A 23,463-nucleotide genomic window follows, 5' to 3' on the forward strand; every position below is an offset into this window, starting at 1 on the left:
CGTACAGCACCCATAAACTATGGCGCACCCCCCCCCCCCCCCCAAATCAAGTTGAACCGCCCCAGCCCCAGTAAAAAACAGAGGTTTATGTGAAATAGTTTTTTTTTTTAAATAATGGTTTTAGTGGGCAATTATAGGTTTTAATTTTGTATTTGTGTTAAATTCAAATAAATCAAACTCCCAAAAAACTTTTGAAAATGTACTGTATAAGCGGCCGCAGGGGGGAGAGCTTGAGAGCTCTCTCCTGAAAGACTGAGAGGCTCTGATAACCTCAGCTCAGTGAGGTAAAGGCACATATGATCATTATAGTTATAAAAAAATAAGAGAATAGATTTTCATCTATTCCCTTATAGTATAAAATACTATATGATAGTTAAAAAAAGTTGTTATTAATAAACAAGAATAGAGTTTGAAAGGGGAGTGATTAGTAAAATATCCATAGAGAAAAAGAAAATCTGTTTACAGTTCTGTTTCATATGGGTGTTGAGAGATGTATCCATAGAGCTCTTCATTTTGCTCTCAAAGTGCACCAGATTGATACTTTCAACTTCAATATTTAAAAAAATATTCCCGGGGGAGCATGCCCCCGGACCCCCCTAGAGAAGGTTAGGTCCACCCACCACTTAAATCATGTTCAAATGGATAGGATACTACATACATTTGCACACACCTTGTGTCCATATCTTTCTGTTTTGGTGGTCATGCCACACCGTGCACGTACATGCATGCACGAGTCATAGTGAGTGTCTGCATTTGTGTCTATCCATCCATCCATCTATCTATCTATAACTTAGTGTTCATTTACAATAGGCATACTTTTTAAACAACATACATCTATTGCAGTTATGATGTCATAACATACAATTGTATAAAACACAATGTGCTTACATCTTTGTTCTCTTTTGAGAATCAAACAAAACAGATTTAAATGAAAAAAATAATGCAAACAAACAAGTGAAATGAACTAAATGGCTGAATTATTTTTAATTCACTGGCAGGAGCGACACGTGAGGAGGAAACAAGTGAGGAGGAGCGACAAGTGAACAACAAGGGAGAGATTGAACAAAGAGAAAGAGTAGAGGACAGAGAGAGTAAAGAACAGGAAGAAGACAGAGAGACTAAAGAAGATGGAAGAGAGGCTGCAGGTTATGGAAAGGAGAGAGACGTGGAAAATGAATGTTGACAATGTGTTGTGATCATTTTAGCCTCTTCTGCATGTCCAGATCATTAATAGTAACAATCAGCTGATTCTTATGTATTACACTTTCAAAAATAATGTATGCTGCAGCCCCCTGACTTGGTTTGAAATAAATATATTATCCAATGTGTGACCCCCCACAGGACTTAAAAACCACCTAATTAGATCATAAAAATCCCCCAAATTTCGGGGGGTATACCCTCGAACCCCCCTAGCATGTTTGGACCTCGGTATTTAGGAAATCCTGCATACGGCCCTGATTATGGGACATGTGCATGTTATATACTGGGAGCCTGCGCTCTGCAGCCGGCGCTAGGATCCGGAGGAGTGCCCTCTCTCTCTCTCTCTCTCTCTCTCTCTCTCTCTCTCTCTCTCTCTCTCTCTCTCTCTCTCTCTCTCTCTCTCTATCTCTCTCTCCCATCAAGACTGTTTTAAAGTCTCTGCCAGACTCGAGCTCACGCGCTATTTCCTGGATGGTCTGAGGAATGGAAAGCTTCCAGCACCACTCCATCACCAACACCGACTCTCGCCTCTCTGCGTGCCCGCCGAACGCTGCCTCCACCGCCGTCTCTTTCAGAGCGGCAGCGCGCTGCTAGTCTCCTGTGAGCCGCATGCACACGCTCCTCCGTAACCACCGGTACCAGAGTGATATGTTCAGATCCGGGGATATCGGGGGGATTTTGGGACGGAAAGACTCTTTCCTGGACCTCTAAACATCTCTTCGCCCTCCACCTTCACCGCTGTGCGCTGCGTCCCCGGCGCTGTTTTTACGCAGCGGAGGCGTCGCTGATTTACCCGCAAAAGGGAGAAACTCAACAGTTGTTGCTGGTTATTGTTTGCATGTCGACGAGCACCTTACTACAATGTGGAGGCTACTACAATCGTGTTGTTGCTGCTGGTGGATTTTCTCTCTCATCCTGCCTGCCTGCGTGCTGCTGTGGGCCGACTGTCATCCCGGTAAGTTTTTCATACACTGCTGTTTCTGTGGCTCCCGTCTATGAAGGAATGTGGCAGTGTCCGGACTACACGCATCTATTCTAGGCTGTTAGAATAAAGTCAAGTGGCTTCATTGGATGTACTGTAACAGGTCACCGGCTGGGAATATGTCCTGCCTTTTGGCTTCACGCGCTTCGCCGGCACCGGCACGTCGATGGACACAGTCAGAGACGCAGATCGACAGTCAGTGGAAGGATCTGTGTGCAGCTGATTGACCTGTGTGAACCTCCTCATGTCGGTACCACAAGTCACGATAAGCGTATTTTCTCCTGCTTGGTGGAAGTCCTCTCTCCCGTTCCACCTTTTATTTTATTAATTTAGTTTTCAACCTACACAAAGCAATCAAACTGGGAAACAGTATACAATGGGGTTGACACCGTTAGATGAGCAGTATGGGAAGGTTGTTAGTTGGGTCAGTTGTATGCGTGGATAAAAACGCGAGGAGCTGTGATGTGTTGTCAGCCGGAGGCGCGTTATCTCCGCGCCTGAAGCAGACAGCCGGGCTGTGAAGCTCCACACACTCACCACACATACCCCCAAACTTCAGCTGAGGCTAAATCTGTGCTGAGGGGACAGCAGACCTCATGTCTGAGTCTGGTTGTCATGTAGACCCTCACAGGAGATCCACTAACAATAAGATCTGAGAGTGACACAAAATGTCTCTAATTGGGCTAATCTCCTGCTATTATAATACATTTGAACTATTTCAAATGGGGACCCTCTGCTAAATCAAAGACGCCTTGGCCCTCCTGGGGCCTTCGGAACCCACTCTGTGTGGTCCGAAGTCCTTCAGGAGCCAGAACCAGAAGAGGAACAAAACCTTATCGGTGCCTTTTCTCTCAGATTGAAAGGATGAGGAACATGTATCACACTGGAAAATAAATCCATTCAAACTCATTTGACCTTGACCAGAGGGTCTGTCTATTCCCCCAGCGGTGAAAGATCCACCATATCTCACACACTCACTGGCTGTCCGCTCCAACACATCTATTCTGATGTCCTCATGTTCATTATTCAAGCAGCCTGGATTCATATGCATATTGATCATACTCTACAGAGGAACTCTGAGCCTCTTCTGTCCAATATGAATCAATATGGTCAGATATAGAGTTCTAACAATATGGAGAACAAAAAGGTTAATCTCCAAATATCTCAATCCTATTACTCGATATCTTTATCACAGGGCATGATTTCAGGCTCAAACTAAATGAACGCACGGGAACAGAAAAGGAGAACGGTGCATCTGTTCTGTGTGCAGAGCAGCAGAGGAGATCAGAACTGTCATTGTTTGCTTGTGAAATTACTTTACACATTTAAAATGAACATTAACAGAAAGTCCTTGCCAGTATAAGAGTTGTGTGATGCCCTGAGTTTGAACCGATATCCATGACCCAGCACTGCTCCTAAAGTGGTGTGTAAAGCAGTGTGAACAAAACCAGAGTGATAATTCCTTTAACAAACACAATATAAATAAAGACTTAAGATGTACATAAGGGACCCTCTGTTGCATTGTGGACCCTTGTTGGCCCCCAACCCTCTGTGAGTGTGTGTTGTAGCCGTCAGACACGACGCCTTATCGCAGCCGCTTAGTCCAAGTAATAGCCAGTTTCACCTCGCCTATATTAGCTCCCATATTCCTTATGAAGCTGAAGAGATGTCATGAAACACACACACACACAACCCCTCACAGTTTAACATGTACGTGTATGTGAAATGTGTTCAGGTCTTTTCCCTTCATTCTCTTTATATTTTCCATCTTGCATTCCACCAGTTAGTACGCCGGCAGTCAGAGACAGAGCATGGAGGGATGGAGGTAGACAGATGGAGAGAACCTTTTCCCCTCATGTTGAGAATGTATTTATTTGTGCTGGCTCATGAAAACAAGATTGTTGGTTCGGCTAGAAAATGTAGCGTTTTTTTTTTCACAGACAAAATATAAAATATGAATAAAACTAAATAAATGAATACATTTGAGTAAAGGTATCATATAAAACCTGGCTTAATAGAAGATTTAACCATCTGGAAACACAACACATTAAACAGATGCATGTAATGATTTAATACACTTTGATAAAAAAAACATATCAGCTGCATGCCACTTTATATACTTTGGACAGATATTAAATCAAACCAAAAATATCTCTTTGGTTTGGGAAACATGTGTTCCATTGAAATACGAGCTATGGAAATGTAGGGATATGGACAGAAGGACAGAGGGATTGATATGCAGCTCCGGGGTGCGAGGCTTCAGCCACATGAGGAATGTCTGGGGACCCGTGCACTGTCACCATGTCACTGAAACATTGACCATCCCTCCCTCTCTTTTGATCTGACGCTCCCCCGGCTCGTTGTCATGATAGCAGCTTGGTGTTGGTGACTGGATGATGTAGAAACAGACGAGTGTGCTTCTCTCCCGCTGGGTATCATCCTCCGCCGGCTCTCAGCTCTCCTTCCCTCCACTCTCCTATAAATACGAGAGATTGGCTTGGAGAAGCACAGGATCTGCTTTCCATCAAAAAACATGTCATCTGTAGGACACATGCAAATGTGCATCGCCTTGGTGGCTGATGATGTATAATCAGATATAAAAATGGAAAATAAATAATTCATTTTTAGAAATGTCTGATTGATTGGACCGACTTATTTTACATGTATAAGTGAGGATAATAGTCACATTCTGAAAAGATTCCCCCTTTGTATAAGCATTCTAAAGTGACACCCAAATATCCACACACACACATGGTGTGTATTGATTCATTAAGTATTTGATTGCATAGTTAAAATATTTCTCTCAAAACAATACGTAAATAATTGCACCCCCGCGGCAGTTTTTTGCCAGTTGGTTGGTTATTTAACATGGTTACAATACAAATGTGTCAAGAAATGAGCGGCAGTACATCAAACCACATTATGAAACAGATAATCACACGAGAAGTCAGAAAAGATACACGGAACATTCCATTTGAAATGATAAATAAGATACCATATAAATAGATTCAGGAAGGATAGCGTGTCTGCTTGTTGGTCCTGTTTCACCATAAGGAATTAGCAACTGATGAAAGTCAGGCTCGTGTTCACTTTCAAACAGTGTCCCAACCACGTTTCACTGTAACTCAAGTCTGCTACACAACACTGGAACATGTTGACTTTAATAAATAATCTTGAGTTGAACCTAACATGTTTTATTTAAATGTAATATTATTGCTCTTAACTAACCGTATACAGTTATGTGAAATCTGTTGACATGCAACAGTTAGTTAAAGTCAACGTTTCAGTTTTTGAGTTTATTTGAGAATAATTGAGTCTTGTTTGATGATCTTAAATGAGTGTGCTACATATTCTCACCCCTTGAGACGGACATACCATGAGATGCTGCCTGAGAATGGCAGCAGTCGTTTTTCTCTTCTTTACGTACATTCAGTTTGGTTTTGTCTGCTGATTCCTAAAGCCTAGAGCTCCCCTCGGAAGCAGCCCCCTGTGATTCTTCAGCTGTTATCCCGGCCTCAGCACCTGTAGTGCTGGCCGAGCATGGGTAAGCGTTTTATAGAGTGCATTGTTTACTCAGGAGTCCACTTTAATAATGTCATAGCTCGCTGCAGAGCACACCCGCAGTGATTCAGCCGTTAGAAACACAGGAAGCTGGTGCCGTGTGCACAGTGACCCGGCCCGACCAACACACGCCCAGTCGCCCACATAATGGCCGGTTTGCAGCCACGCAGACATCTGTGTTCTTGGGATGGAGAGCACTGCACAGCACCGCGGGGCGTCCGCTCGCTGACACAGCATCACTTTTCTTTTCCGTCTGCGGCGTGCGGTATCGGCGCTGAAGCATCACACCGCTGTCACTGTCATCAGCCCTGGGTTAACCAAACACACGAGAGAGAAAAGAAGGAGACAGGGAGACAGGGAGAGAAAGCGATCTGGCCTTCAATCTGTCGCTCTCTGCTGTGGAAATGAATGGGCCCTGTCGCTGATGGCTAGGAGGAAAAACAGAACAGTCATTGTAATCTCACAACAAGCGCCTGAGCTAGCACATCTTCCTCCCCCCCACAAAGCCTCCACCCTCCCTCCATCCATCTCTGTCTCTTTCCTTTGCACACATACGTTCCCCTTTCCTGCTTCTTTAAATGCAGCAGCAAATGAGACTGGGGGGGGTTGTTAACCATTCTAAGCAGGCCTCCTTGTCACAAGCCTTTTCTCTGAGCCCCGGTGTCGCAGCAATATGGGGAGAAGGTTGACATTTAGGGAAGGGATTGGATATGCTCTGTGGCCCTCGATTGCCAACATCATCATCATCATCATCATCGTGATCATCATCTCAGGGCTCACCGAGCTATTATCTGGCCCCGCTGTGGCCAGGAAACACTGCACGGGTCGCTTTATCAGTCAGAGAGGGCCTGTCAACACATCCAGGCTCTCCTTAATAGATTGATTAAAAGATACTGTGTGTGTGTGTGTGTGTGTGTGTGTGTGTGTGTGTGTGTGTGTGTGTGTGTGTGTGTGTGTGTGTGTGTGTGTGTGTGTGTGTGTGTGTGTGTGTGTGTGTGTGTGTGTGTGTGTGTGTGTGTGTGTGTGTGTGTGTGTGTGTGTGTGTGTGTGTGTGTGGTGTGTGTGTGTGTAAGATGCTGCAGGGATGGGTGGGGGTTCAGGCAGTTATCCATGTAGGATGCTGCTTTGATCGCTGTCACCGTGACATTAGGAGGAAGCTGCCTGAGAGCGAGAGAGAGAGAGAGAGAGAGAGAGAGAGAGAGAGAGAGAGAGAGAGGGAGAGAACGAGAGGGGATAGAGTAGAGGGAGGACGATCAGACAGATAACTGAGAGAGGTGCGCATCGCGAGAGATCCGCGGATCGTCTCTCGAGATGGAGAGAGCTGGATCTGAGATCTAGCTAGAGAGAGCGAGAGAGAGAGAAGTCGATAGAGAAAGAGAGAAAGAAAAGCTTCCCTTCTGTTTTGCTCTGGATGTTTGGGGGAAACGATGGTGTCTTGTGGCACAGAGGGGGACACGATGGTGTCTTGTGGCACAGAGGGGGACACGATGGTGTGGGTCTGATAATGATAACTAAAGTAAGGATGATATTAAGTGCAGAGGCGCTCATGATATCCGAGCGTGGAGCAGCGTCTGGTTTCGCTCTTCCATCAGCGTTTCTGCTCAGCTGAGCGTTTCTCTGAGGGCTTCATCTGTTGTTCATCATATGTTGGGGATACATTGTTATGCTGGTGGTGCACATTTAGGAGGAGGACAGAGGAGGGGGACAGAGGAGGGGGACAGAGGAGGGACAGAGGAGGGGGACAGAGGAGAGGAGGGGGACAGAGGAGGACAGAGGAGGGGGACAGAGGAGGACAGAGGATGAGGACAGAGGGGGAGATGGGGAGAGGGACAGAGGAGGAGGACAGAGGAGGAGATGGGGAGGGGGACAGAGGAGGGGGACAGAGGAGGAGGACAGAGGAGGGGGACAGAGGAGGAGGACAGAGTAGGAGATGGAGGAGGGGACAGAGGAGGAGATGGGGAGGGGGACAGAGGAGGAGATGGGGAGGGGGACAGAGGAGGACAGAGGAGGGGGACAGAGGAGGAGGACAGAGGAGGGGGACAGAGGAGGGGGACAGAGGAGGAGGACAGAGGAGGGGGACAGAGCAGGAGGATAGAGGAGGAGATGGGGAGGGGGACAGAGGAGGAGGACAGAGGAAGGGGAAAGAGGAGGGGGACAGAGGAGGAGGACAGAGTAGGAGATGGGGAGGGGGGCAGAGGAGGGGGACAGAGGAGGAGGACAGAGGAGGGGGACAGATGAGGGGGACAGAGGAGGGGGACAGAGGAGGAGGACAGAGGAGGAGATGGGGAGGGGGACAGAGGAGGACAGAGGAGGAGGACAGAGGAGGAGATGGAGGAGGGGACATAGGAGGGGGACAGAGGAGGAGATGGAGGAGGGGGCAGAGGAGGAGGACAGAGGAGGAGGACAAAGGAGGAGGACAGAGGAGGAGATGGGGAGGGGGACAGAGGAGGACAGATGAGGGGGACAGAGGAGGAGGACAGAGGAGGTGGACAGAGGAGGAGGACGACAGAGGAGGGGACAGAGGAGGGGGACATAGGAGGATATGGGGAGGGGGACAGAGGAGGAGATGGGGAGGGGGACAGAGGAGGACAGAGGAGGAGGACAGAGGAGGGGGACATAGGAGGAGGACAGAGGAGGGGGACAGAGGAGGAGATGGGGAGGGGGACAGAGGAGGGGGACAGAGGAGGGGAGGGGGACAGAGGAGGAGATGGGGAGGGGGACAGAGGAGGGGGACAGAGGAGGAGATGGGGAGGGGGACAGAGGAGGACAGAGGAGGGGGACAGAGGAGGAGGACTGAGGAGGAGATGGGGAGGACAGAGGAGGAGATGGAGGAGGGGGACAGAGTAGGAGATGGAGGAGGGGGACAGAGCAGCCTCTCTCCAGCCGGCCTGTTTCTCTCACACTTAATGGGTTAATGCTGAAACTGAAGCGCACTCTTCACCTCCAGCCTCTCACTTTGTTCTCTTATCTCTCGGTCTCCATTCTTCCATTTCAACGTCTTAATAAGTCCACTGCCGGATCATTTGGACGTCATAGTCGCTCACTGTCTGTGGTTTGGTGGTCGACACGCATCGTACCCTCCTGGGAGAAAGGGTTTGATTTAGGGTTCAAAAAACATTTTGCAATTTAGACTTTTTTAAATGTTATTTCATTTTTGAATGTTACAGTTTGTCCACTGTAGAGGAGGTCACGGCCATTTTAGTTTGAAAAGACAGCCAACATGAACAGATACACTATGAAACGTATTGACACAAGAATACATTCACCTTTATTTAAAACTTAGCTAAGTCATTGATCTGAACATTAAGATCTGGAAAGATTCACCAAAAACCAAGCTAGTTTTTTAGTGACCAAATAAACACAAAGACTTTGTAGTCGATGTACTGAAAGTCCCTCACTGACTCCAGTCGGCACGGGCTGTAGGTCATCTCGACTGGTTGTATGGATGTGGTCTCCATCTGACCTGCTCAGAGAAACACAGCTTGCATTCCTGAGGCAACTCTCATCTGTCATGGCTCCACTTCAAATACAAACAACAATAAGACATACGTGCTACTCTTGGCCTACTCTTGTCTTTCCAGCTCGTCCCTATCTGTCTCTCTGTCTGTACGCTCATGAGCATCCTGCATCTCCCCCCCCCCCTTCCTCTTGACCCTCTTCTATCCCAGGTGTGAAATCCTCCTCTCTCTCACTGAGAGCTCAACATCTGAAGCCCCGGCCACACGAGGACGAAAACGGTCGTTTGCGTTACTGTTTAGTGTCATTTTTCTTTGAAAAAGAAGAAAATAAAACAACATAGATTAGCTCCATGGCATAATGCCGAAACCCGCAAAATAAAGCAAAAGTCTAGACAACTTGAAAGGATATGGCGTTCCACTAAACTTGAAGAATCTCGTTTAATTTGGCATATTACTCTCAATGAATATAAGAAAGCACTGCGTAAAGCGAGAGCAGCCTACTACTCTTCATTAATAGATGAGAATAAGAATAATGCAAGATTTCTTTTCAGCACTGTAGCCAGGCTGACAGAGAGCCACAGCTCGATTGAGCCTTCTATTCCCTTAGCACTCAGTAGTAATGATTTGATGTGCTTTTTTAACGATAAAATTGTTACTCTTAGAAACAAAATTAATGACCTCTTGCCTTTGACCAGTATAGTGTTATCAACAGCTCCCGGAATCGTAAGTTCTAATATTACACTAGATAGTAAACTAGAATGCTTTTCAGCCATTAACCTTGAACAATTACATTCAATGATTCTCTCTTCTAAACCATCAACGTGCATGTTAGACCCAATTCCAACTAAGCTGTTGAAGGAAGTTTCTTCCATTAATTAGCACTTCTTTATTAAATATTATGAATATGTCTTTATTATCAGGCTATGTTCCACAATCATTCAAAGTAGCAGTGATAAAACCGCTTCTTAAAAGCACAACCTCGATCCAGAGGTTTTAGCCAACTATAGACCTATTTCTAATCTTCCGTTCCTCTCAAAAATTCTTGAGAAAGCGGTCGCAAAACAGTTGTGTGATTACTTAAAAAACAATGATTTATTTGAAGATTTTCAGTCTGGCTTTAGAACACATCATAGCACAGAGACAGCTCTGGTTAAAGTCACAAATGATATTCTAATAGCCTCAGACAAGGGACTTGTCTCTATTCTTGTTTTGCTCGATCTTAGTGCTGCATTTGATACTATCGACCATGATATCCTATTGCAAAGACTAGAGCACTTAGTTGGCATACAGGGAACTGCTTTAGGCTGGTTTAGGTCCTATCTATCTGAACGCTCTCAGTTTGTACGTGTTAACGATGAATCTTCCACGCAAACCAAAGTTAGCCATGGAGTGCCACAGGGCTCAGTGCTCGGACCTATTTTGTTCACATTATATATGCTTCCGTTAGGCAATATTATAAGGAATCATTCTGTAAACTTTCATTGTTATGCGGATGATACTCAACTATATTTATCAATCAAGCCTGATGAAATTAATCATCTAAATAAAATTCAAGACTGCCTTAAGGACTTAAAAACGTGTATGACCTTAAACTTTTTGATGTTAAACACGACCAAAACTGAAGTTATTGTACTTGGCCCGAAGAATCTACGAAACAAATTATCTAAAGACATACTAACTATGGATGGCATTAATTTGGCCTCCAGTGAGACTGTAAGGAATCTTGGTGTTATATTTGATCAGGATTTATCCTTTAACGCCCACATAAAATCAATTTCAAGGACCGCCTACTTCCATCTACGTAACATTGCAAAAATCAGGCATATCTTGCCTCAAAACGATGCAGAGAAAACTAGTCCATGCATTTGTTACTTCTAGGCTGGATTATTGTAACTCTTTATTATCAGGGAGTACCAAGAAGTCAATCAAGTCGCTTCAGCTGATTCAAAATGCTGCGGCTCGTGTACTAACCAGAGTTAGGAAAAGGGACCACATTACTCCTGTTCTGGCTTGCCTTACACTGGCTCCCTATAGAACACAGGATAGAATTTAAAATTCTTCTTCTCGCCTACAAAGCCCTTAATGGGCAGGCGCCATCTTACCTTAAAGAACTCATTATACCCTACTGTCCTACTAGGGCATTGCATTCCAAGAATGCAGGGTTGTTGGTTGTTCCTAGAATCTTTAAAAGTACAATGGGAGCCAGAGCCTTTTCTTATCAAGCTCCACATTTGTGGAATCAGCTTCCAGTTTGTGTTCGGGCGGCAGACACCCTATCCGTTTTAAGAGTGAGCTTAAGACCTTCCTTTTTGATAAAGCTTATAGTTAGGGCTGATTAGATTCAGCCCCTAGTTTTGCTGATATAGGCTTAGTTTGTCGGGGGACATCTTACTTCTTCCTTCTCTCTGTCTATACCCGTGTACACTCATGTTCCGATTAACCCAGCTTCCCCAAATGTCTTTCTTTTTGGTGTCTATATACGCTGGGATCCGGAGTCATGGATGATCCTGCGGTCCTGTGTCCTGGATCGCGAGCGCTGGATCTTGAGTCGTGGCTGTGGTCCTGGATCATAGGTCCTGGATGGATATCCTCGTGGATTCATCTTCCTATTATACACACATGCATTTCCAAACATTTGGACTACCTATGTTGCAAATGTATTATCTTTTCAATTTACACACGGCATCTATTGCACGTCTGTCCGTCCTGGGAGAGGGATCCCTCCTCTGTTGCTCTCCCTGAGGTTTCTCCAATTTTTCCCTTTAAACTGGGTTTTCTTTGGAAGTTTTTCCTTGTACGATGTGAGGGTCTAAGGACAGAGGGTGTCGTATTGTCATACTGATATTCTGTACACACTGTGAAGACCACTGAGACAAATGTAACATTTGTGATATTGGGCTATATAAATAAACATTGATTGATTGATTGATAGACCGTTCGGCCACACGAGGACGACCGAATACGGCACTAAACGACTGAGGAAACGATAACGGGTCCCAAGGTGGATAGAACGGCATACGCAACGCTCTGGGGGGTCAAACGGCTCCGTGTTATACGCCCCTATACGATCATTTTCTGATAATGATGAGGCAATAGCCCCGCCTCTCCCCACCTCTGCTGCTCACCCCGCGTCAAAGTAAACTGCACCCTGAATTCAGATTATTTATTTTTCTCTCGATATGGACCTAAACGCGAGTGAAGTCTAATCTGACAGGACGGAGACACGCAGCTCTGCTCACTTGCAGCTCCTCCCGCTGCAGCAAAACACACACTTCAAGTCAGATCATCACCCTTAGCTATTTTAATTACCTCTCAAACTAAACTAGTTATAAATATGTTTATTTTTACTGTCGGCCGGGTCACTCATCACTGGATCAGCTGCTGCATGAGACAGACATGACGCTGTCCGAAGAGAGGGAGGAAAAAGAGAGGCTCCGTGTATTTTATTATTATAATATATAGAGTCGTTATTCATTTGTTTTAAAGCTCAATAAATAACAAAGAAGAACTTTGACCGGCACTTTTATAATTTTGTCCGGAAGATTTAAACTTTAATACACGTTGACTGGCGAAAAACTCTGCCCGGTTCCCTCGGCCCCCACCGCGGAGAATAAACAGAAGGGCAACCATGACAACCATGCTTCTTCGCTGCTTTTGTGGAGGAAGTTACAGCGCCACGTACAGGCTCTGCATATGTACTGCAGCTTCTCCAGCAGTTGGAGCTAAACGGAGTGGTCTCGTGTGGACAGACACTATCCGGTGAATATTGCGTGCGGACGGAAGCTTTTTTGCGATTGTGTTTGCGTTAATCCTATGCGTTTAGCCGTTTTCGTCCTCGTGTGGCCGGAGCCTGAATCTCCCTTAACTATCTGGTGCAGGAAATGTCTGCTTCAGGTCCGTCTCCTGCAACAATGTTGAGTCATAAAATCCATGAAGATGGTCCTGACGTCCACTAGAATGGACATTTATAAAACAGCTGTTATTTCATAAACAACAACATATGATTTGATATGAATATGAATCAACAACATTGCACTTCTCCTCCTGCTTCTATTACATTTTGATTTGGTATGCCGGACATTTTGGATGAAAAGAAAGAGGAATTTCCCAGCATGCAATTTTAACCAATGACATATGACTGGACATTAGTACACAGGATGTCCTCTGTACGGTGCAGCAGAGACTGGTAGAGTAGCTCACTGCAGTGGAAAGGTTTCAACGGGCTGGGGCAGGCTTTACCCGGCTTCCTCTGCTGCTGCCTCTCCAGGTGGAGAAGCTACAAGCAAAACACTTGAAGAGGCAGAATAACAGGGCGTTGCATCACAGACAGATATCTAATGCAGCAAGAATCAATGCCATTACTTAAGCAGGAAAACAATTGAACAATTCTCCTTTCACTGAAGCTGACAACATATATCCTCTTTAGCAGAAGCATCAATATTTACTTCATAAAATGAAAACATATTTAAATGAAAGTCTTATATCATTTACTCACCAATACGTTTTATTATTTGTACACAACATCCATTCTTCTTTCTTTCCCAAGAATATTTTTAAATGATTCCATTAATCCACTCAAAGAGAAAAGCTATAAGATGAAGAGAATAGATTATTGGAAATAATTGAATACATAATGAAAAAATGTAGCGAGTGATTCTGATAGTGTTTAGGCCAGCAGAGAAGGCCTTGACGTTCCTCCACTGGGTGGTGCAACCCTTTGTAACCTTCCTGTTTTAAATGTCATTGCTTCAAGGTCATGGTTATGATATCCTCCACAGTAGGCGGAAGTTTTTCCTTGTACGATGTGAGGGTCTAAGGACAGAGGGTCTAAGGACAGAAGGTGTCGTATTGTCATACAGATATTCTGTACAAACTGTGAAGTCCACTGAGACAAATGTAAGATTTGTGATATTGGGCTATATAAATAAACATTGATTGATTGATTGGCATTTGAACATGTCAAATATTGCAAATTTGTAAACACAAATTTAACCCGGTCAAAAATGAGCCCCTTAGGAAATGAATGGGTAACCCTGTGATGTTCTTCCATCAGAGAGCACACACCTAAATCCAAAACCTTGTACATTTTGGAATACATTTTCAGTGTCCATTCTTTGTATATCCTCTGCAGTTATTCACGTGGACCAGTACTCTGCGGCACTGTTTGCAGCTTAAATGAACCTTAAATAATGTGTTTTGAGTTAATGTAGTGCAGTTAAAGCAGTTGGACCTGGAACACCAGGTGGGAGACACTACCACCACAGGAGGGTTGAATAACATGAGCTAATTTGATCCAGGGTTTTTATTCAAACACATATTTGTAAAAGTGAGATCTCAAAAACAAGTTTGATATTGGTAAACAAAAAAAATCAAGCATTACCAAGCCCTACAGACAACAGCAACGGCATTGAGTGGAAGTTATTCCGGCAAAAAAGCCTGTCCACTTCTTTTGTCTCCACATTTCTTGTACAGCAGTCACTGCTGCAGGACCCCCGGCAGGCTGGGGCTGCCTGAGGCAGAAACACAGAGAGGGGAAACAAGGAGAAAGTCCCAGAGACAGCACGAGATGCTGATGAGAGTGGAGAGGTGTGCAAAGCCAAGCCCTTTTTTTCAATGTTGCTAAGCGGGATGCCAGGGGAGTGTGTGTGTGTCACTGTGTGGCCGGGGTGTGTTAAAGGAGCTGAGACTGACAGGCTGTCGGCCTTCGTGGAGTCTGACACCAAACAAACAGCGGCAGGTGAGAGGAGGAAGATATGCGATGGGGAAACAAATGGAAAGGACAAAAGCCAAGAGAGGGTCGCTGCCCCCCCCTGATTGAAACTTGTGACACCAGCAAATGGTTCTGGAAGCTGTAAGACGCTGTTTGATTGGATATTCCTGACAGAGAGGCGGCTGACAGTTGCCAGGTGGGGGTTCTTCTGGCCATGCCCCCCCCCCCTCAGGACTTTCAGACACTTTGTGTTTTTGTCAGGCTCGATAGGTGGCCATTCACTCTGCGCTGTGACAGCTCTCCGATACACAGTGAAAGGTGTAGATGGTGTTCCTGCCATTTCCCACACCGCTTTCTCATTTTGAATGTTGAAATGCACTTCACTCGACTCCCATCAGTCATCACGGCTGACAGTGGAATGGAAGCAGCTGCTTTCTCCATGAGAACGGTGAGAGAAATATCACCATGTTCCTCTGATTTCAGAGAACTTAAGTCGGCTTTTTAATTCAGTTTATATTTTCTTCTTGGCCTCTCTTCTTAGTTCTTTTTTTTTTGCTGATTTCTTTATTTTCCTTGGTTAATTCATCCATTATTCCCACATTGTTTTTTCGCTTTTCATTTTTCTGCCCTTTTCTTAAAAGAACGCGCTACATTTTTAATGTACATTTTTTATTTCTTTTCCTTCTTCATTTTGTATTGCCTTTCAGTGCGCTTATCCCTTTTCTCCTCTTTCCCCAGGGGTTTAGTTTATTCATTCATTGTTTAGGACTTCTACTTTCTACTCTTCCAACTATTTTATTAATCCCACCTTTTTCTGGTTTTCTTTTTATTGTGTGTTCCTTTTTCCATCTTAGATTGTTGCTCTCTTTCTGTTCTCTGGGACCCATTTGTCCTTCACTTGTTATTTTCTTACTTTTATACATAGCAATTTTAGTCCTAGTCACTCTCTCCATTAATAATTTATTTTATTTTCATCTCCCTTCCCATTCTATCCCTTCTTTCTTTCTTCTTTCCTTCCTTTGTCTCCATACAGCAGTGTTTGGTTCTTGTTGCTGCCCCCTGGGTTTCTGACGCTCTGGTCACATTAACATGCTTATGCCCTTTATAAAGGAACACACACACACACACACACACACACACACACACACACACACACACACACACACACACACACACACACACACACACACACACACACCACACACACACACACACACACACACACACACACACCACACACACCACACACACACACACACACCACACAGTAACAACCGGTGTTATATGACCGGTAGTCACTCACGGTAACGCGCACCCAGCCAGTGATTCGCTGTTGGTTGGCGCCTCCATTTCCCTTTCCCCCTATTTAGTTAGACGGAGCCGGAAGGGAAAGGGGTGTGTGCAGCAAGGGGATCGGCGGAGCAGGTGTGTGCAGCAAGAGGGATCGGCGGAGCAACACACTCATCTGTTAGCAACCAGCAGTTAGGTCGTTTAAAGTACGTACCGTTTGTCTGATCCACCGTCCACCGTCATCCGTCATCATACCCTTGCTTCACGTTCCTGGATTATTGTGTACAAAGCTGAAAGGAGCCGCTCATCTCACAAAACCTTAAAAACCAGGACTGGATTGCTAAAACCGACTGACATTCTCCTGTGGTAATTGACTGTTTTATTTATTTTGAAGGACACCCGGAGTGGAACGTTTTGGATTTAACATTGAACTGTGGGAAGACGAATTGTTTGGGGGGGGTATTCAAAAATACACTTACTATTTGTGATTATGATTTTGAGTTGTGTCCTTTCTTATATTTTAATGTCATTCAATGTTGGGTGTTTACAGTGAGATGTATACACCTTTGTGCAGATTTCCAAAAACTGACTGACTAGCCAAATCTGAAACGTCAGGAGAGAGACCTGACTCGCACCCCAAATAACCTACATAAGTAAACTGTCACAACACGCACACACACACACACACACACGCACGCACGCACACACACATACAAAAACTGTCACAGTCTGCTCCATCATGCACCACTAGTTTTCCATTCACCTGTCTCACCGGTTAACCACACCTACGTTTTTGCTCACTCTCTTTCTCTTCTGCACCCATTAGCTTCACTGCCAGTCTTTACACCCTCACCAGACACACACCCGTTGCCAGATCGTACTTTGCCTTCATGCTAGTCTTTCACGCGTTTGTTACCAGATTGCCTACCCGGTTCCGACTCTGCCTGTCCCTGACCTGCTGCTCTGCCTGTTCCCCGACCTGCTGCTCTGCCTGTTCCCCGCCCTGCTGCTCTGCCTGTTCCCTGACCTGCTGCTCTGGTTCCCCGACTGCTGCTCTGCCTGTCCCTGACCTGCTGCTCTGCCTGTTCCCCGACCTGCTGCTCTGCCTGTTCCCCGACCTGCTGCTCTGCCTGTTCCCTGACCTGCTGCTCTGCCTGTTCCCTGACCTGCCTGTCCTTGGACTATCCTGCCTTGCCTGCTGTCTGACCCTGCCTGTACCTACGTTGACCGCCTCGCCTGCTGTCTGACCCTCTGCCCGGCCCTGACTCACCTTCTGCCCGCTGTCCTCTGGTTCGTTTGCCTGCACATCATCCGGCTGATACTGTTCTGCTGGTATCCCTCTGCTCTGGTATTATTACCAATAAAGTACATTACCAATACTCCTGGGTTTCTCGAGTGCTGCATTTGGGTCCTTCATATGATTGTGACAGAACGATCTGGCCAGAACATGGACCCAGCGCACTCCTCTTCACCTAGAGACAGTTTTGAGAGAGTTGAAGACGCTCTCCAGAGGCAGGAAGCCTCGATAGCCTCCCTGGCCACCGAGGCTCATCATGCTAACTCTACACATGACCAGACGCTAACCTATTTAGCTGCTCAGCTACAGCAGAACAAATGCAAAAGAACACAAATGTTAAACCTTAAGTCCTATTTACCTATTGCGGGGGAATTTGTTTAGCATGTTTGCATTCATCGTCCAATGGAAGGAGATCTCTATTTGGTCTGTTGTGATCAGCTTATGAAGGCCAGGTTAGCTAACGTTAGCAAGCTTTAGATCATTCAAGTCTCTTCACAGGAGCTGTTCCTCAGTTGGAGATATAACTCTTACTTTCTTCAATTGTTAGATAACCTGGATTCTCATGACTAAAGCACATTTTATTGTTTTAATGATGTTTTCTCCTGAGGGTGTAACAGTAAGGTCTTTGTACATAAAGAGAGAAAAGGATGAAATGTGTGTGCTCACACACCCCACAGCAGGCATTCATCCAAGAAATCTGAGTTTTACCACTCAATCAGGCCAGGGCAAATGTTCATCCATCAGCCTCCCCCCCATTTTCAACAGAGAACCCCTTGACTTGCCAATCCTGCCTCCCCATTTTAAATTAACCCCCTCCCCCCAAATATCCTCCTTTCCCAATATATACAAGCAGCTCCCAAATAAGAGTCAGTGCCTGCACTCCAATCTGATGGCTTCCATGATTTGTACCTTGATCAAATATTTACAAAGGAAGCACAAACCTTCTTTCCAGCTCAGTGTCTCTCCATGGAGCCACTCAGCAGTTTAAAGTCAATGCTGGAGCCTCAGTTGTGTTTCTGCTGTAGAACGCTTAGGTGGAAGAGTGTAATGTGTTTTACCTAAAACCCAAACTGTCTTTTAATGTCTGCATCTTTTGCACATATAAGTACAGTTCATTTATTGGATTAATAGAATTTTGAGAAAAGGTAGTTTGTAAACAAACTAAAGAAACTAAAATGACGATATTCTATGCAATTACAAAAATAATGTAATGTCAAAATGCAAACTTAATGCTTTATGTAAAAAGGTGTATTTATCAATCTACACATAAAGTCATAATACATTTGAACTGGGCTGTTCACAATTCTTAGCTGCTCTATTCTAACAACCCAATAAAAGGTGAATATTCATAATTCCCACTGTGCACAGTGGACTGGGTGCATGCAGAGTTGATAAAGTGTGTACCACTTAGTACAGACAGAGATGAGTGATGGGCCGGCTGGTTTCAAGCCTGCATATCTGCTCCTTCCCTCCAGAGCAGGCACTGGGAATAAAGGAAGTGAATAAAGAAAAGAGAGAGAGAGAATCACTACATGTGTTGTGTCACACAGAGTGCAGAACAGTGCACAGCCCTCCTCATTAAATTCTTGCTGTAGCGTTGGTTTTTCCACTTTAATGCTTGGGAGACACTGGTTTTCCTCCTAGGAGAGAGATAGGCACTTGGGGGCCACAGGACAAGAGCACAGCCCAATTTGTCCTGGTTCCAGGGGGAGGTGGTTTAAACAGCAATGCTCTCTCGTCTTTCTTAATCTCTAGTGACCGCTCCCTCTCTCTATTCTACATCTCTGTTGAGCTTTAAGCTCTTTTCTCTTTGGTGATCTTTCCTCTTGGAGCTGTCGGATCTGAACGTGTGTGTTCTGTTTGTCTCTCAATTTCCAAGCCAATTCTCCAGAGGACTTGCCACGCTACAAGTCAGTCCACTTTCTTCTTTATATTACTTTAGTTCCAGGAACAAGTAAGCATGGAAACATTTGCAAACAGTGGACTTAATTATGGAAGCAGAAAGGATATTTACGTGAGATAACCAAATGATTTGCTTTAATCCGATTGGTAATGTGTTCACCAAATTCCATGGCAATCAAACCAAAATATGTCAATACTGTCTAATCATGACAATCTCATGTTGGCGTTACATGGAAATATGGTAGTGTCAAAGTCTTAGTTAAATATTATCCGGAAAGTCTGAACAGAATGATGTGCCCATCCATCCAGGAGATGTTGAGATGTTTTAGTCTGACCTGACCAGACCGACCAACAAACCCCCCCCTCCCCTCTGCACTTCCATCCCAGAGTCCCATAAACAGGCCTATCCACTACAAACTGGACTTGAAACAAAGAAATGGCCGAGCTCCTTGCAAAGGGAATGAGAGAATTAGATTCTGATGAGGAGAAAGCAGCACGCTGCAGAGCAGCATTACCGGGGGGGTGCAGCCAGGCATGACTTCTGACAGTTACATTCAAATGCCATGGTTGGGATAAGGGGGGGCAAGAGGTCATGCCAGGGTGGCATGGGAGGCCGTAGAGTACGTGGTATTTTATACTGCATAACATTTTATTGTATCTAGTATCTAGATACTTTCCAGGTTTGACATAATGAGTTATGCTACTTTGAAAGCAAGCAACGATGTTTTCAAATCTGTAATCAAAGAGGTCCGCAAAAACACTATCGACCAATCAGATTGCTTGATTTGACTTGTCAGTTTTATAAATATATTTACATTTCTTCCATTACGAAACAAACTTACAAAGCATAAGATGGAAACATTTAAGATTAACTTCGGAGGAGGACTGAGGAGGAGATGGGGAGGACAGAGGAGGAGATGGAGGAGGGGGACAGAGTAGGAGATGGAGGAGGGGGACAGAGCAGCCTCTCTCCAGCCGGCCTGTTTCTCTCACATTAATGGGTTAATGCTGAAACTGAAGCGCACTCTTCACCTCCAGCCTCTCACTTTGTTCTCTTATCTCTCGGTCTCCATTCTTCCATTTCAACGTCTTAATAAGTCCACTGCCGGATCATTTGGACGTCATAGTCGCTCACTGTCTGTGGTTTGGTGGTCGACACGCATCGTACCCTCCTGGGAGAAAGGGTTTGATTTAGGGTTCAAAAAACATTTTGCAATTTAGACTTTTTTAAATGTTATTTCATTTTTGAATGTTACAGTTTGTCCACTGTAGAGGAGGTCACGGCCATTTTAGTTTGAAAAGACAGCCAACATGAACAGATACACTATGAAACGTATTGACACAAGAATACATTCACTTTATTTAAAACTTAGCTAAGTCATTGATCTGAACATTAAGATCTGGAAAGATTCACCAAAAACCAAGCTAGTTTTTTAGTGACCAAATAAACACAAAGACTTTGTAGTCGATGTACTGAAAGTCCCTCACTGACTCCAGTCGGCACGGGCTGTAGGTCATCTCGACTGGTTGTATGGATGTGGTCTCCATCTGACCTGCTCAGAGAAACACAGCTTGCATTCCTGAGGCAACTCTCATCTGTCATGGCTCCACTTCAAATACAAACAACAATAAGACATACGTGCTACTCTTGGCCTACTCTTGTCTTTCCAGCTCGTCCCTATCTGTCTTCTGTCTGTACGCTCATGAGCATCCTGCATCTCCCCCCCCCTTCCTCTTGACCCTCTTCTATCCCAGGTGTGAAATCCTCCTCTCTCTCACTGAGAGCTCAACATCTGAAGCCCCGGCCACACGAGGACGAAAACGGTCGTTTGCGTTACTGTTTAGTGTCATTTTTCTTTGAAAAAGAAGAAAATAAAACAACATAGATTAGCTCCATGGCATAATGCCGAAACCCGCAAAATAAAGCAAAAGTCTAGACAACTTGAAAGGATATGGCGTTCCACTAAACTTGAAGAATCTCGTTTAATTTGGCAATTACTCTCAATGAATATAAGAAAGCACTGCGTAAAGCGAGAGCAGCCTACTACTCTTCATTAATAGATGAGAATAAGAATAATGCAAGATTTCTTTTCAGCACTGTAGCCAGGCTGACAGAGAGCCACAGCTCGATTGAGCCTTCTATTCCCTTAGCACTCAGTAGTAATGATTTGATGTGCTTTTTTAACGATAAAATTGTTACTCTTAGAAACAAAATTAATGACCTCTTGCCTTCGACCAGTATAGTGTTATCAACAGCTCCCGGAATCGTAAGTTCTAATATTACACTAGATAGTAAACTAGAATGCTTTTCAGCCATTAACCTTGAAACAATTACATTCAATGATTCTCTCTTCTAAACCATCAACGTGCATGTTAGACCCAATTCCAACTAAGCTGTTGAAGGAAGTTCTTCCATTAATTAGCACTTCTTTATTAAATATTATGAATATGTCTTTATTATCAGGCTATGTTCCACAATCATTCAAAGTAGCAGTGATAAAACCGCTTCTTAAAAAGCACAACCTCGATCCAGAGGTTTTAGCCAACTATAGACCTATTTCTAATCTTCCGTTCCTCTCAAAGATTCTTGAGAAAGCGGTCGCAAAACAGTTGTGTGATTACTTAAAAAACAATGATTTATTTGAAGATTTTCAGTCTGGCTTTAGAACACATCATAGCACAGAGACAGCTCTGGTTAAAGTCACAAATGATATTCTAATAGCCTCAGACAAGGGACTTGTCTCTATTCTTGTTTTGCTCGATCTTAGTGCTGCATTTGATACTATCGACCATGATATCCTATTGCAAAGACTAGAGCACTTAGTTGGCATACAGGGAACTGCTTTAGGCTGGTTTAGGTCCTATCTATCTGAACGCTCTCAGTTTGTACGTGTTAACGATGAATCTTCCACGCAAACCAAAGTTAGCCATGGAGTGCCACAGGGCTCAGTGCTCGGACCTATTTTGTTCACATTATATATGCTTCCGTTAGGCAATATTATAAGGAATCATTCTGTAAACTTTCATTGTTATGCGGATGATACTCAACTATATTTATCAATCAAGCCTGATGAAATTAATCATCTAAATAAAATTCAAGACTGCCTTAAGGACTTAAAACGTGTATGACCTTAAACTTTTGATGTTAAACACGACCAAAACTGAAGTTATTGTACTTGGCCCGAAGAATCTACGAAACAAATTATCTAAAGACATACTAACTATGGATGGCATTAATTTGGCCTCCAGTGAGACTGTAAGGAATCTTGGTGTTATATTTGATCAGGATTTATCCTTTAACGCCCACATAAAATCAATTTCAAGGACCGCCTACTTCCATCTACGTAACATTGCAAAAATCAGGCATATCTTGCCTCAAAACGATGCAGAGAAACTAGTCCATGCATTTGTTACTTCTAGGCTGGATTATTGTAACTCTTTATTATCAGGGAGTACCAAGAAGTCAATCAAGTCGCTTCAGCTGATTCAAAATGCTGCGGCTCGTGTACTAACCAGAGTTAGGAAAAGGGACCACATTACTCCTGTTCTGGCTGCCTTACACTGGCTCCCTATAGAACACAGGATAGAATTTAAAATTCTTCTTCTCGCCTACAAAGCCCTTAATGGGCAGGCGCCATCTTACCTTAAAGAACTCATTATACCCTACTGTCCTACTAGGGCATTGCATTCCAAGAATGCAGGGTTGTTGGTTGTTCCTAGAATCTTTAAAAGTACAATGGGAGCCAGAGCCTTTTCTTATCAAGCTCCACATTTGTGGAATCAGCTTCCAGTTTGTGTTCGGGCGGCAGACACCCTATCCGTTTTTAAGAGTGAGCTTAAGACCTTCCTTTTTGATAAAGCTTATAGTTAGGGCTGATTAGATTCAGCCCCTAGTTTTGCTGATATAGGCTTAGTTTGTCGGGGGACATCTTACTTCTTCCTTCTCTCTGTCTATACCCGTGTACACTCATGTTCCGATTAACCCAGCTTCCCCAAATGTCTTTCTTTTTGGTGTCTATATACGCTGGGATCCGGAGTCATGGATGATCCTGCGGTCCTGTGT

The 23,463-nt window shown here is 44.4% G+C and overlaps 1 protein-coding gene across 1 annotated transcript in view; it reads left to right on the forward strand.

Moving 5' to 3' along the window:
- The first annotated feature begins 1,690 nt into the window (after positions 1 to 1,690).
- LOC117446707 (receptor-type tyrosine-protein phosphatase gamma-like) overlaps positions 1,691 to 23,463 on the forward strand; it is a 673,776-nt gene continuing 652,003 nt past the window's right edge. The window contains 1 exon segment of the mRNA XM_034083054.1: positions 1,691 to 2,155. Within this exon segment, the coding sequence (XP_033938945.1) occupies positions 2,062 to 2,155 (94 nt within the window). The 5' untranslated portion in view covers positions 1,691 to 2,061.

Source organism: Pseudochaenichthys georgianus, chromosome 5 (genome assembly GCF_902827115.2).
Source record: "Pseudochaenichthys georgianus chromosome 5, fPseGeo1.2, whole genome shotgun sequence".
Taxonomy (NCBI): Eukaryota; Metazoa; Chordata; class Actinopteri; order Perciformes; family Channichthyidae; genus Pseudochaenichthys; species Pseudochaenichthys georgianus.